The sequence below is a fragment of the Rhea pennata genome, chromosome 4 (assembly GCF_028389875.1).
Source record: "Rhea pennata isolate bPtePen1 chromosome 4, bPtePen1.pri, whole genome shotgun sequence".
NCBI classification, from domain to species: Eukaryota; Metazoa; Chordata; class Aves; order Rheiformes; family Rheidae; genus Rhea; species Rhea pennata.
The window spans coordinates 48,889,401-48,905,277 of record NC_084666.1 but is presented as its reverse complement, the minus strand read 5'-3'; the positions used below and the strand labels follow the sequence as shown (position 1 = coordinate 48,905,277).

At 38.8% G+C, this 15,877-nt stretch overlaps 1 protein-coding gene across 2 annotated transcripts in view; it reads right to left on the bottom strand.

The window, feature by feature from the left end:
* Window positions 1–15,877, bottom strand: part of NR3C2 (nuclear receptor subfamily 3 group C member 2) — a 222,757-nt gene that overhangs the window by 27,485 nt on the left and 179,395 nt on the right. For both annotated transcript variants that reach the window (XM_062573876.1, XM_062573877.1), the window contains exons 5-6: window positions 10,861–11,199; window positions 10,293–10,437 (exon numbers count right to left, since the gene is read on the bottom strand). In XM_062573876.1, the coding sequence (XP_062429860.1) occupies window positions 10,293–10,437; window positions 10,861–11,199 (484 nt within the window). The remainder of the gene's footprint in view (window positions 1–10,292; window positions 10,438–10,860; window positions 11,200–15,877) is intronic.

The following is a 15,877-nucleotide window of genomic DNA, read 5'->3' as shown; positions in this document are numbered from 1 at the left end:
GCAAGCTCTCATTCTCACTTGAAGTGATATATCAGTAAAGGTACTGCGAAAAGCAGTAGCACCGGAACAGATTGCCCAGAGAGGTGGTAGAGTCTCCTTCTCTGGAGATCTTCAAGGCCCACCTGGATGCAACCCTGTCTGACATGCTCTAGGTGACCCTGCTTGAGTGGGGAGGTTGAACTAGATGATCTCCAGAGCTGCCTTCCAATTTTACCCATTCTGTGATTCTGTGAATCCATACACAGCAGCAATTCTCTTTCTGTACCCAGCAGTGCCTCAGAAATTTTAAGACTTTGCTCAAGCTGTTGTGCAAAGACTGGCATTTCCAATTAAGGCACATCCTTCTCTAATACCAGTTTACAGAAACTACCACCTGATTTTTATTTTAATTTGGAAGACAAAAAATTAAAATTTAACTGTGTAGGGAAAATAATAAAGGCAAGCACTACGAGTATGAAGCGCATTTGAAGGCGCCACCAAATAGCTCACTGACTTGCAGAAAGATTAAAGCAGCATCATGTTCAAAAAGAGACTTGAAAGGGGCAAACCTCATCTCCTGCCACAGACCTAGAGGGATTTGAAAAGATACCTTTCCAAAAGTCCTGTGGATGTCCTGAAGTCAAAAGAGACAAAAAAGCAAAGAGAGTCTAATTATGCCAAATTAAATGTAAAATCATGGGGCAAGTTTTCACACTAAAGTCACAGAAACTTTTCAAACACCTGACAAGCTGGAAACTTGCCAGAGCATCCATAGGGCCAAAAGATGATCAGAACCAAAAAAAGCGTTTGAGAAAGATCGGGCCATAGCAGAAAAGCTAAAAATTTTTGCACCAGTGCTTTCTATAAAGGAGTTTGAGAAGGCTCTGCAACAGCAAGTGACTTTGGGAACTAGTTTCAGATTGAAGTGTCAGTAGAAGATGGTTTAGAAAAAAAAAAAAAACAGTGAACAGTAATAAATTACCAAGACCAGATGGCATCCATCCAAGAGCTCCAAAATAACTTAAATATGGAATTGCTGAACTACCAACTGTGCTGTGCAGCTTATTGCTTAAATTGCCCTTATGAAGGAGTGGAAGGTGACAAATGTGACCGATTTCTTAAAATGGGTCTGGGAGTGGGGAAGAAGCACTCAAGAGACCGGAGACTACTAAGTCTCATCTCTATATCTAGCAAAGTGATTGAAAGGAAAATTAACAGATAAATAAATATATCATAATGGAAGAAATTCAACGCAGTTCTGGTAATGAGAGGTCATGTCTCACTAATCTATAAGTATTGACAATAAGCACAAGGGTGATTTGGTTGGTACAGGCAGTGTCTATACTACGGAAATGCTTCACACATGCCAGGTCTAGCTGCATCCCACTTCCATATGGGGTGAGACCCAAGCAAACACCTCTCCCCCTTTTCTCTTCTGCCCTGGTTTCCACGCAAAGGAAACTGGGGCATGCAGCTTGGAAATGGGCTGCAATACAGTCTGTCAGTGTGCCAGCATGGATAGTTACTGATCTAGGACCTCGTGCACAACCTGCTTTGCATCAGGAGGTAAGTGGAGATGCAGTCAAGGTAAAGTTGGATTTCCAAAGCAGCTATTAAAAAGATCTCCTGAAAGCTCTTAAAGAGAGCTTATAAACGGATAAGAAGGAGGGCTCTTTATGGATTACTAGCAGATTAAAAATAGGAGACAAAAGATAATAATAAATGGACATTTTTCACAAGTAATGGAGGTTACCAGGGGTGTCTCACAGAGCTCTGCACAGGGGCCTGGGCTGAAAACTCATACATCTTCTGAAAAAAAACAGAACTGTCAAAGTGGCAGAGTTTGCAGATGATTCAAGATGAGGAAATCAGGAGCTGCCTGTGAGGAACTGCAGAAAAATCCTGCAAACCTGCATAACTGGCTGACAAAATGGAAGAGGAAAAACACTAACTCTAAGACATTGCACACAGTAAAATCATCTTTTACTATACATACTAAGAAATTGGCTCTAAATTAGCTAACATCACACAACAGAAGGACCTAAGTGTCAATTAGAACATCTGGGGTGGTGGGGGCTTGTTTTTTTGAAAATGCTTACTCAGTACTGATGGCCAAAAAAGCAAAGGCTATTATAAGAAGGGAGAGCAAGGCAGAAATCATAATTTTGCTACTGTAGAAATCCACTGCGAATCTATAGTCTGAGTATGGCATGTCATTTGGGTCCATTCCCAAAATGAATATAATAGGCTAGTAAAAGTATAGAGGAAGTAGGCAAGGACGACCAGGGGTACCAAACGATTGATGCACAAGAGGAAATTAAATTGACTAGTTGATTCTTCAGCTCATAAAAGACAAGACATGACAGAGATCTATAAATGATAAATGGCATGCACAGGATGAAAAGAAAAATATTCACTATTTCTGCAAACACAAGAATGAATTCATACTTAATTAAGTTATCAGGTACCTGCATTAGAAGAATCTCCAACAAACAATATGTATAATTAAATTGCAGAAGTCATTGCCAAAGAATGGTTTAGCTATCAAAATTATAAATATATTCAAAAGGTATTAGGCAAATTCACAGAAGAAAGATACAGCAGGATTATTAAGCACAGCTGTCTGAACGCGATCTCCCGTTCATAAAGTACCTAAATCTCTCACTGCTGGAACAGGCAAACGAACTAGTATCATTTTACCCCTCTCCTGATCTTGCATTCTTTTTGCAACTGGCCATTTTAGAAGGTGAGAAACTGTGCTAGATGGACCTTTCTTCTGATAGTTGCTTTTACATTCTAACAGATCTCATTAAAACTGCTTTATTTCCCATTTTCCTTTACAGATTCACATTTTTAACTAAAATTCTCATCCACTGAGGTCTAAACATTCCAGAAAATTTTGAATTGATTAGATAATGGCATTCAAATACTAATTCTCTGCAAAGTTATACAATGAAACTGAATTTACTGCTTTAATGCTAACACTAACCCGTTCAAAAGAAAAAGCAAAATAAAACTTGAAAGACTACCTGATGGTAGGTTACATCTATCAGTAACAGGTATTACAGCAGTTCTTCCTTTTGTGTATTTCTCCGAAGTGCACAGTTTTGGGATGTGTACAGAACCAAATCCTTTGATATAAATATCTCTGGATGGGAACTGAGCTGCTCTTTACAAGAAAGTAAATAACAATTAATGTAGATGCAAATAGTGCTGATAAAGGTATCTGCTTCTCGCTGCACTGTCAGGCTGGATGGTGTGACTACAGTACCGCTCCTCAAAATAATATGTGCAGGCAAATAAGTGCAGGGAAGACCCCCCCCAAGGAGAGCTTGCCAACTTTTTCACAAGATCAGCAATCACACACTCCTTATTAGCAAAGACCAAACATTGACAACTCGTACCAATAATCACTGGGGCAATGCGAATTAAAAATGAGGGATCTAGAGACTGCTAGATTAAAAAGATTACAGAAATCTACCTAAATTTAGACACTACAGGATTAACAGATTGCAGAACAGAGCAAAAGCAGTACCACAAGGGTTAAGAGCCATCATTCTGCGAAATGGAAACTAGAAGCAGGAATCTTTTAAACAACAAAATAACTTATTTATTGGTTTTATCACCATGCACAGCCCATGTGAAGAATCATCTCTATGCCTCCCCCCCCCACCCTAAAGTATATAAGGTTAAAAAAAAATGGTGTCCTTAAATATTCAGCTTATTTTATTACATTTATCTTCCTGCTGTTACTATAGAGATCAGAATACCAGAAAGAATTACAGGCTGCAGCATCTAAAGGTCACAGAGAGGTAGCTGTATTCTTACAGCCTGTTACGCAACACTAAATCCTAATGGTCTCAGGTTCCACAAGTATATTATCAGAGGATATTAGCAACATAATGAAAAGACAATGAACATGCTATTTACTAATAAAATATGCAAAATTAATAAATGCAGCTTTTAAATAAAATCTTAACTATTCAGCCATACAAGATCTCAATTCCTAATTTAATTTTACAACCTTTCTCAACATTACAAAATCCTCTACCCATTCACATCCCTTAACAATGTTAGCAGAATCCTCATAGAAATCCCCATGTACTAAAACTGTTTTTCTGCCTCTCTCTACTTCATTTGCTTTAAATCGGTTTCCTCATTTGAAATACATCTTCTCTATTTTTCCTCTACTGCTAATATCAATCTCTTCTCTGCTATTGAATTTTAACACTTCACAGTTGGGGGAATTACTAAAGACTTAGCATAAAAAAATCACTGCAATATCACATTTTTATTTTATTGAAAGTTCAATTTTGCATGCTAAAGAAAGGATTTGTAATAAGCTATGCTGGTTTGTTAAACTGGCTTACAAAAATAGTATTAGTGGGTTACTTAAAAATATATGGAGTAGATGTTTTATTTTACATTGAAAAAAGCCTTCCAATACCATGCTACAAATTCGGAAAGTGGCCAGTAATGTCACAGTTGCCCCAAATGGCAATAACACAAGTGATGGCAACCACTTCTCAGTTCAAAAGCCTTAGCCTGCAGTTTTTTCCTTATCAATTAAAAGCACCAATCAGTATGTCAAACAGTATATTCTGCTCTTACAGTTCTGTACATAGTACCCAGTGAACTGTAGTCTCTCCCCAGCCTTTTTTATTGTATAGAAGTGAGCTGCACATGACATCATACGATAACTCCAGGAATGGCAAAAAGATGCATATGTCCTAAATGCTAGTGAAAACTGCCTCCTGTTTTTAAAATCAGTTTCTCAAGTTCAGTTTAATAATTTTGGGTACCTCTTACAATACCTAGTGCTACCTTTTTACTCATATGAACTCTCAAGTCCTTGGCTTGAGTAAAAAAATATCTGAAAAGTTCTTCTGACAATAAAAACAAAGTAAAACAACCAGAAAGCTCAGAACCTGCACAGATAGCTTTTATGTACCTATGATCTATTCTTTATGCTACAGATGACAAACCAAAAAGAATCAAATGAGTAAGAAAACACACACATTAGTCATTCGGTGCATTTGTAAAATACTGCTGAAATATTGATGCTGTACTGTTCTATAATGTACTGAAATTTCTCAACACAGCATCTCAGTTTTACTGAATTCTTTCAGTATCCTGCATCATTGCCACTTTACAGATAGATAAGGCTGGAACAGTAAAAACAATACTTCTGGCAAATTTCCTGAAAAGTTTGGAATTTAAGTCACTTCAAAAGTTCTTCAAGAAGTCTACAAAGAAATAGTCTAAAAAACCCTAAAAACAGACAAAAAAAATTGCATTTGAACTTCAATGTCACATGGGAGGATCTGGTTTCTTTACCCCAGGAAACAACAAGCTTCAGCACAATGGGCCAAAGATGACAGGGGGTTCTGGTTTTTGATTTTCGGCAGCAATGCCATCAGCAAGGTTTTCAACCTGCAGAGAGCTGAGAAGCCACCAGCCTCCTTCCCTACGGGAGGTGCAGATAAGCAGGGCAGCCTGCTGCGTGCGATGCCGTTTGTGGCCTCCCGTCGGGTCGGGGCTGGGACACGCGGGGAGCGCGAGCTGCGGCCGCGGCGAGGGGCAACGTGGTTTGGCTCCTGCTGCTTCTGAGCTCCTGCTGAGCTTCTGCCAGCACTGCAGCACCTGTAAATGCTTTTTCTCCTTCCTCAGCCTAGCATGACTATCTCTGAAAGGTTACTAGCCAATGCCCTAATACAACATAGGGGTAGAAGCAGGTATTTGGGAATTTGTTACAGCTAGCCAGCTGACAAACTGGAGAAACGTTCACAAAAAGGGGCTTCTGTTGCTTTTCTCTGGATTTAGGGATCTGTGCTTTACCATGTCTTAAGAAAATCTTCCCTATTAGCATCTCCCTGTTCTTCTGAATCTCTAGACCCGTTCAGTGTAAGGCTGCTTTGCCTGCAACAAACGAAGCAGAAATCCAACAGTCTCTCACTATATAATCTTCTATCATCCCCACAACTCATCCATCCTGATCAATACAACAAGGAAGGAGTTGCACGGGAACAATATTACGGGATAACATAACTGAAAGGTTGATTATGGATACAGTCTTTAAAGTACGTACACCAAGAGCTCAAGTTAGGATTCCACAGATCACCTTAATTTTGGAATTTTGCAACTTCTAGGATTTGAGTTTACAGTTTTGGGAATATTACTGCAGCATCTTTCGAGTGTTATTACATATGCAACATTCACCATTTAAAAGTACTTTCAAGTAACAGAAAATATGTGGTGTCACATACATCATGGCATTTTAAAGATCTACCATGGACTACAACTAAAGCTGTAACTATAGGAATTTCAGTTTTGATTATTACGCTACAGAACAAATGGATTCAAACAGAATACACACTGTAACTCATTTATGCACACACAACATAAAGTAACAGTATTTTACACTCCTTTTCAGGCTTTTTAATATTTCTGTAATGCATTTAGTAACTCGGTTGCGTGGTCATTTTCTTATCACTCAGTTCACATCTTCGTGTTTATTTAAGCACAATTAAAGCAACGGAATATATGCATGATCTATAAAGACAAACAGTACACTTAATTAGATATATTTCTTGACTAAATAAAGGTGGTCAGGTATTTCTAGCCTTGTATAACCCTAACAGGAAATCAAACCATGTTTTAGTAGAGAGACATTTTGCACTGTATTTATAAAGTCAAAAATGCATTTAACAGTTTGTAACAACAGAGATTCTCATTTGTCGTTCATCTTGTCTACAGGCCTTCAGAATAAGAAAGAAAACATGATCATATATCAAGCCCTTCCAGAATCTTTACGACTTCCTTTTATTCACAGTAGTTAAAAATAAGCGGAAAATATGTTTAATGTAAAAGAAAGCAACATATTCTGCCAATGCCAACCTCTGCTTTCACTCTTTATTAACTGTTCATTGAAGAAAAAGGCTGAACCCTCTGGGGGCACTGAGCACTACTGGCAAGGGACCTTCCTAATTATTTCTTGCACAGACAGGAAATTACCTCTCCAGACAATGGATATGAAGAAATATCAAGAAAATGTTGGCCTGGTATTAACAAGAATACATCTTCCAAGCTGGCAGTAGGAAAAGCCCATATTTAAATCGTCTCCCTTCCATTCTGCATCAAGTAATGCATGTAAAATGCCAAGGGTAGCCAAATACACAAAAAGTTGCAGCAAGTGAATCTTAAGGAGATCTGACAAAATTTGTGCTACAGAAACTAAAGCCCATGTTTGTAACTCCACACTACATTTCCAATCATTCAAATAAACAAAGGTAAGGCCAGTCTTCAGAAATTCCAGAGAAAAGCTTCAAATCATATAGATTTGTCAGGTTAAACAAAGATTTTTATGGCATATAAACTGCATATAAGTAGCAAAGAAAAATATAGAACATTTTCACAAACATACAGGAATAGATGTGAAATGAAGTAGTAACGTTAAACCCTACTACAGATGCATAGGAAATGCTGTTTGAAAGAAATATGATAATAAAGCAACCTACTTCCTGAAGAAGTGATGTTAAAGATGAAACACAATTAAATGGAATACAGGCATTGAGAAATCATTTGTACTGAATTATGTTGTTAAGCCAGAATTATGTAGTTGACTGCTTCTGTTTTTTGTTCCACTTATTTGAAAAACTGCTCTTCAACTTGCTCAAGTTTTATGGACTTTATTAGATTCAATCTTTTTTTTTTCACCTGAGAGATTAGCCAGCCAACTACTTTGATTTCCGTATCAAAATACATGTATTCATTTAATACTTGTTTTGCGTCTTCACTCTTCCAAGTTGTAAGATATTCTGTGCTTATTTGAGTATTTTCTACTGAATGGCATTGATTAATTTATATAATTTATATAATTCTAATTATATAAATTCCAAATTCTGATCTTCCGTCAAAACCAAGAATAGGGTTTACTGAACTAGGAACAGTAAAGCAATTTAGGTTGGGAGGGACCTCTGCAGGTCTCTAGCCCACCTCTGCTCAGAGCAGGCCTTGTGGCAAAGCTGGAGCAGGCTGCACAGGGCCTTGCCCAGCCCAGGCTTGAATATTTCCAAAGATGGAGACTCCAGAGTCTCTCCGGGCAGCCTGTTTCACTATTTTACCACTCTCATTATGAATCTCCTTTTTCTGTTTTCTAGCAGGCATCTCCTTTGCTGAGACTCATGATTTTTGCCTCTCGTCTTCCCACTGGGCACCTCCAAGAAGAGTCTGTCTCCCTCTTCTCTATAACAACTTGTAGGGAGCCAAAGGCCGCAATGAAATCCCCTCCGCTCCTGGCACAGTTGTCACTTGGCTGAACAAGCCCCACTCTCTCGGCCTTTCCCCCTGGGCCACATGCCCGGCGCCTGATCAGCTCAGTCACCATCCGTGGGGCTCCCTCCAGGTTCTCAGTGATCTCCCTGCACGGGGGAACCCAAAACTCTGTACTCCAAATGCAGGCTCATAACTCAATGAACTACCACTCATTGAGCGAAAACATGAGAAACTTGGAATTTCCATAGAGTATGGGACATCAGCAAAGTGAGCAAAACACCCTCGCTTCAGAAGCGCGCCTCTTATCACTTTGGAGCAAGCACTCCACTCCTCCTTTTTTTTTTTTTTTTTTTTTTTTTTTTTTTTTAATTTGATCTGAGGAAATCTCTTGCCCCAGTTAGGTATTTCAAAAGTCCTTGTCCCCATCTCACAACTTGTTAGCTTCTAATAATTTATTTTTCTTCTCTTTAGAAATATCTATCTTCTGCTAGCTTTGGCAGCTGTGTAATGAGTATACTGTTAAATTATGCAGAAGACCAGATCACTATCATACAAACATACCTGTTTTGGGATGTCTTTATTTTGCATTCTGTGAAGTTGCAGTCCTTTCCCTGACTCTGAATCTCAATATCATTCTGCAGCCACCTGCCTCAGGGCTTGCAACATGAAAACTGCAGTCGAGCTCAACTTCTGAAGCTGATACTAGCTTCAGTATCAAGAACGCTAGCATTGCAGATATACTTTTATTTGCAAATGGGATTGATTTCCCTTCCCAATACATTTTGACCCCCAACTGACTTTCTTCAGACAAGGGAAGGCTGCTTCTCTGTTCGATCTTTTAGATCTGCATTCTCCCAGAAGAATGAAATTCCCTGGAGTTCACATTCAGTTAGTTTTAGCTATAGATGTTTTTTCTGTGATAATTCTCTAATGTCCCAAATCATAAGTCATAGTGGAGGTGCTGTCAACAAGGGAAATGGCTGGAAGTACATTTTCAGCTACATGCAGTGACTCATCAATTCCTCTTCTTTAAAACAAAACAAAGAAACAAAACAAAACAAAACACAACCCTCCTTTGATATTGCTCACTGCATTGCAACCAGATCTTGTAATGCATTTATTATTTAGGAATTCTTAAATCAAAAAATGATTATTTAGATGGACAATGACAAAGCATCTTCTTCACAAAAAAACATTCAGAATGTTTCAATAAGTGGTAAATGAGTGGTAAATTATTTTTGTCCTTTTTTCCCCTGTTCTTTTCTTCATAAACACTCACGTCCTATTGATTATGTCTCTTTTTTACCTCTAGAAAAAAATACCTTTTGGAATGTGCATACAACGTGACCTCAGTTTGACTGCCTGTGTATTTATTTATGTTCTGACTTCAGTGTTTTGGAATAAACACTAGACGAATGGAACACAAATTAAATTAAACTCATCAAAGGCATAGCACTAAAACACGAACTTAAAATATGAAGGAACACACATAGTCAGAAGGAATGGTCCCTTGGTTGATCCTTTTTTTTTTCTCCGAATGTATCATAAAAGATGTTTTGTTACTGAAATAACATTTTGGCTTCTTTCATGACTGTGAAGAAGGGTAATTAAAACTGTCAAGAAAACACATTGAACAGCTGTATATTGTTAACAAAAGCACCGTTATATGACTCTTTCAAAAAAAACTGGCAATTTAAACATTCACAGTTCCTAGAAGTTAGATATTCTTCCAAGCTTCAGTAGATACCAAAAAATGTTTTTTTTTTCCCCTCTATAGAACTTGGTTGTTTACCAGTCATATTTTGAACCAGCAGCATGTTCTAGTTTGTGAACAATTCCACATATGTATGGAAAAGTAGATGGTGGCAGCAAAGCTATGCTGGCTGAAAACTGAGTCGATTTTTTTTTTTTTTTTTTTTAGCTACTTTTAAAACTGGGATTAGATGACATTTTCTTACACTGTGGGTACACTTGAAACCACATGAAGACAGAATACTCCTTCCAGCTTGTGCTGGATAGTACCATTAAGGAATACTTACTCATCGAAGATCAGGTCTGGAGCAAAATAGAGGAACTGGCTGTTTGTATGTTTGTACGATCTCCAACTCAAGGCAAATGATGACAGACACATCCATGAATACTGAATTAGAGTAATTTGGTCCTCGAGAGGCAAGTTTCTAAATCCTAGAGAACAAAACAGAAAATACACGTGAAATATGATGTGCTCTACACAAGGGTTGGCCAAACCAGCACAGAATACATCACTTAGTATTTATTCTGCTATCAAAGAACGAGAGCAACACTTCCACAAAGGGTATTTCTCAAAAATCAAACTCAGTTTTTCATTCTAGTGATACAACATGTTTTTTTTTTTCATAAGAGGCCATTATTTAAAATTAAAACTGTTTAAATATCAACCACAGACATATGCAATGAACGCTAATTTGATCACAAATGCCATAATCTTCTATCAGATCTCCATCTTACTCTCCATATGTGGGTTTTCAACACAGCCCACAGATTAAAGATGAAATTTGTCAGGCAAATAGTACATTAAGCTAACAGGAAAACTTAAGAGAAATTTCACCAAATGCATCACAATCCTACCTGGAAGTATCTTTGCCCACTTTACCACCTGAATCATTTGCTTGCCAGCCAGGCGGTTTAAAGTGGAAAGTAGGTACTCTGCTGTATCTGGTTTTGAACTATCATATCCTGCATACACAATCTCTGGTTCAATGCTTTCCAGGATCTTAACGGGAGAGGGAGTAAGTGCTGGTGAAATAGCAGACATGTGAGGAACAAGTGCTGTGTTTACAGATGGCTCAGTTACTGGAGCAATGTATGTAGTCCCTTCTTCTGGACTCTGGGGTGGCGGCTGTTGTCGCTGCTGTGGCTGTTCGTCATGCATCCCTTTCAATTTCCCCAACTTTTTGGACTTGCGGGCTGCAAAGATGACCAGAATAAGAATGAAAATCCAAGTCAGTGAGAAACACTGTGCAATCCTGGCTTTTGAAGAATCAAAACAGAAGTACCATCTCAAACTTTTCAAGCAAAATGGATGCAGAAAGCACCAGAACCTTAAGAAATATGTCACTGCTGCAGCACTTTTACACTGGAAAAAGGACCAAAAGAAACATCCAAGCTCACTTTTGTTGCTTCACTGTATGTGAAAAGGGAAAAAGGCCAGTAATCTGTATTTCTATCTGTCTCTAAACAGATGTGCATATAACATCCCAGTTACTGTGGTCAGTGCTGATTAAATATTTCAGAAGTTTGCTTGTTTTGTAGCTTGCATGAATCATTTATCACCTACAAGTCTGTAACTCCTGTTCTCCATTGCATTTGGTACTCAAAAGAAATCTTGCTGGCAATGCCTAAAATTAGCAGACCCATAGTCCTCCCAAGCTTTTGAGTTCTAGCGCACACCCTGGCAGCACCTCACCTGCGAATGTAGTCATTCCACTTTGAACAGTCTAATCTAGTTAGATCCCTTTGTTTTTGCTGCTTTGATACTTCCTTAACAGCTTCATCCTCTCTTGGCTAGTTTTGAAGTAACTCTATGAATATTTATCAAGTAAAACAAAAAATATTGAGCCCTGTGTAACACCTCTCTCACTGTTACCAACATTTCTCTAACGATTTGCCGCCTTCTATTTTTTTTTTGGTTTTAACGCTACCCTCTGTATTTGTCTTACTATGTATTCTTGGAAGACAGCGATGCCAGTATGCATCCACTCTTTGCAGAGATGCCAGCCGTTCTCTGTGGGTTCCCTTCCCAACATTGTCATGTGAAGCACAGATATGTAAGCAGGCAGAAAGCCCTGCTTCCACCCCAGCAAAAATCTCTTGCAGTGTGAGAGAAGAATGGGAAATAAAGAACAGGACAATTAAGTAAAGCAAACAAACAAGAAGCCCAATACCACAGTCAGACTGTGCCCAATATCATAGTTAGACTGTTTTTCCCTTGTTCTAATAGCTTTTCGAATATTCTAAATTTTTGAAGTCTAAGAAGTATTCCTCATAGATTTCAATAGATGAAGAAATAAACTACTTATTCATTTTTTATTTTGTATTTAATTTTAGGTTGAACTTCTGTCTCAGTAAAAATATATTTTAGCACAATGCTTTTCTGCTGTTTAGTGTATAGCATAACCAAAAAAGGCAGTGCAGCTTGCCCTGTGTCATCTGTCCCCTTCATTTACCCCTTCAGGATCAGGATTTCTATCTGCAATTAGGGTCACCCCAGGATCTAAGGTCCCTGTAGTGGCATTACATGAAGCTGGCACAAAGGCCACTTCCAATGTTGGCAAATTTTCTAGGCCCACAGCTCGCTGGAAGAGACAGTGCTCAGGCCAGTACCACAGGCTGTTCTTATTACAGGCTCAGGGATCTTTGGGCCACAGGGATCACTATGATCACGTAATTTGCCTTCTAACCAGCACAGGCCAAATATATCAGTTCTATGTTAAACCCAGCGTGAACTAGAGACAAAATGACACTCTCTGATTTAACATCTTGTAAAAGGCACCAGGTAGCTGAATGCTTTCCCTACACTCTACCAAACATTCAGATGGGTTGCATCAAGGTACTGAGCATGCCTTTAAAATCAGAATGCATTGCAACCATGGAAAAGGTAAGCAAAACAATCTTTAAAATCTGTAAATAATGAACTACATTTAAACGTTCACAGCTCTTTCAGAATAACTGCTCTCAAATACATACTTTGTTATCTATCTATATGCTGCTAAAACTCTCTGTCTGGACTTTTATCTTCCTGTCTCTTGATTATTGCAACATGCCTTTTACAGGCATCAATAAACACAAGCTTATCTCACTCTTTCTGAGAATACTATTGCAAACATCCTTCTTAGTCCATCCCTTGTCCCAAGTCCATCTTCTCCAGCTTTTCCCTTCATCAACTCCCCCTCCCTCTCTATTTTCTATCTCCTTAAATGAAAGCGCCTTTTCTGCATTTCAAGATCCTTTCTGGCCAACCTCCGTCTCACCTCCTTTCTCTTCTCCATTATCAAAACGTTGACTTCCACATCAGCTCAGCACACCATGCCAGTACTTCCTGGGAAGTTTTCAAAACAAGCATTTCATGCTTGTTACTATTTCTCTTATTACGGCTGTGAAAAATCCCTGTAAAGATCCACACTAGTACTTCACTTTTTTCCCTTCAAACTCCTTCAAATCCATCTTTTCAGAAAAACTTTGTCAGCAGCGAAGCCGCTGCTGTTCCGAGATCGCTGCTTACCACAGCAACCATCCGTGTCTCACAGCTTCCTTGAAGCTGCCGGCCCGCCTGCCCACACCCACCGGCTGCTGCTGAGCCTGCAAAGGCTCCAAGGCAGGATGCAGCTACCCAGGGTTCAGGACAACACCGGGCTGAGCACAACAATAGCCTGTTGTTTCGAACCGCTTCCTTATTATTGACAGTACCTTGAACTTTCAGGAGCTGCCTCGCCCCAAGAGCCAACGCCAGCTTATTTGTCAGAGAAAATCCGTGAGGTTGCTGTATAAAATAGTAATGTTTTACTATCAAATATTAATATTTAATGTAAGCACTCACTGCAGTAGCAATGAAATATATTCAGGATTCAAAGACGAAAGTCAAACAACAGCTGTTTGACCGAGCCCCTTGAAGATCTTTATTAGTGGCGAGTACTGCACCCAGTAAGGGCAAATGGGAACACCAGTTCAGTGGGGTTCCCAGCCAGTGGGACACCGGCAATGAGAGCAGGAGCTTCTTTGTGGATTTCAGCATTCCCATAGCTCAGGAGATCTACAGAGCACTCGAGAGAACTTTATGCAACTTTTGTAACTTCTGCTCTTTCAAAGAGTTGGACACCATTTTATTAACTTCTCTATTTGTACTTTCAACAATTTCTTAGTTTTCCTATGCTTGTAAAGTCAGACCAACTGAGGCAGGCCGAAATTTTTATTAAAAGAATTAAATATGCAAATAAAAGTGTGCCAGTACTATTCAAATTTAGTTGAAAATTCTATTAATCATCCATCCATATACTTTCTAGAAAAACTAATTTCTAATTATCTTAAATGAAGCATTAGAACAGATTATGCTAGGGAGACGCCACAGTTACCAGCATTGGAGGTTATAAGGAAGGAGCGAGACAAATGTCTGTCAAGAAAAGTCTCGCTACAGCTGATTCTGTCTCAAGACAGGATAGATTAGAAGATCCTTCAAAGTCCCTTCCTATTTCTTACTATTCCACCATGAAACTCTCAAGAAAGCTTATTCAAATAACCTGGCCTCTCCTTCCACAAGGAAGCACAGCTGAAGGATTTTTCATCCTCTAATGCACTGAGGTACATGGACGCTGACATCCATTCTTCAAGATGCAATTTCTGTTCTTAGTATCCAATAAGCCATTTCACAAAGCAGCAGCAGATCAGACATTTTGTTAAACAAGCTTTCCTCATGCTGCAAAATAAGAACGGAGGAAGCTGCAAACAGGCAAGGCAAACAGCTCTTGAATTTAATTCGGTAAAGTAAGAGAAAACGCGGTTGTTCTGCATTTGCTGCAGTTCTACCTACGGGACTACATACCGGGAAATCACTGTGAGAATTAAATACAGTTTGCATTTACCTTAGAAGGACAAAGCTGAACTTAACACATTTTTCAACAAAATAAATACCAAAAGCTAAGCAAGATGGCCAAGTTCAGCAGAATGCTTGACGATAAGTTAACAGAGCTGTTGGCCACTGAGAAGAGTTTAAAAATAAAGCCTGAAGGAGTAGATAGAGATTAATGTTTGCTGGTATTATTCATTAAGTTTTATCAGGCTCTATTTTTTCTGTTATCAAAACAGGACTAAAAATAAAGAACTTTACATATCTTTCATGTTTGCAGAAGCAAAAAAAAAAAAAAAAAAAAAAAAAAGTATTCTAACTATAACCATACCAGAATAAGAAATGTATTGGTTTAACAACTCCATCAAGGATCTAGCAACACAGATAACTGATTACATATTATTATGACAAAATTTTGTATGTTCCATTCTCTATGTGGTTTTCATTAAAAGAAATAACATTTTTTCCATGTATAAAACTGGCACAAAATATGTTTTAGTTTCATTTTCTTCCATTATAATGCCTTTAAAATGAAGCTGAGAAAAACATTATTGCTTGACAGTCATGTTTACAGTGAAGAAAACTGTATTTTTCATTTGGCTCCATGCCAGTACTCTAGTTCAACTGGTTTGGTAACTCCCACAGAAACCAACAACTGAAGATTAAATACAAACTCTGAGAAGTTAAGTACTCTTGAGTTGATCTTTTGAAGGTGTTTTTTGTATTTCCTCTCTAATTGGAATACCAAGTACAACACTGACAAAGCCCCCCTGTATCAGAGGCGAGACAAAGCACCCACAAGGATGTCGGCATTTTACTCTGGAAATTTTTAAGAGGTCACCCAAGGCACGGGAAGCCTTGCACTGCTGGCCTGTGCCCGCTGGTATGGGGGCGCATGGAGCTCCCGGCCAGCACCCAGGCCCTGCGGCCACCCAGCAGGTCCCTGCGTTCGGGTGCAGCCACAGCTATGCCAAGACCTGCTGTCAGTGCCCAGCACTCAGAACGTCAGAAAAGCTCTTCTCTTTT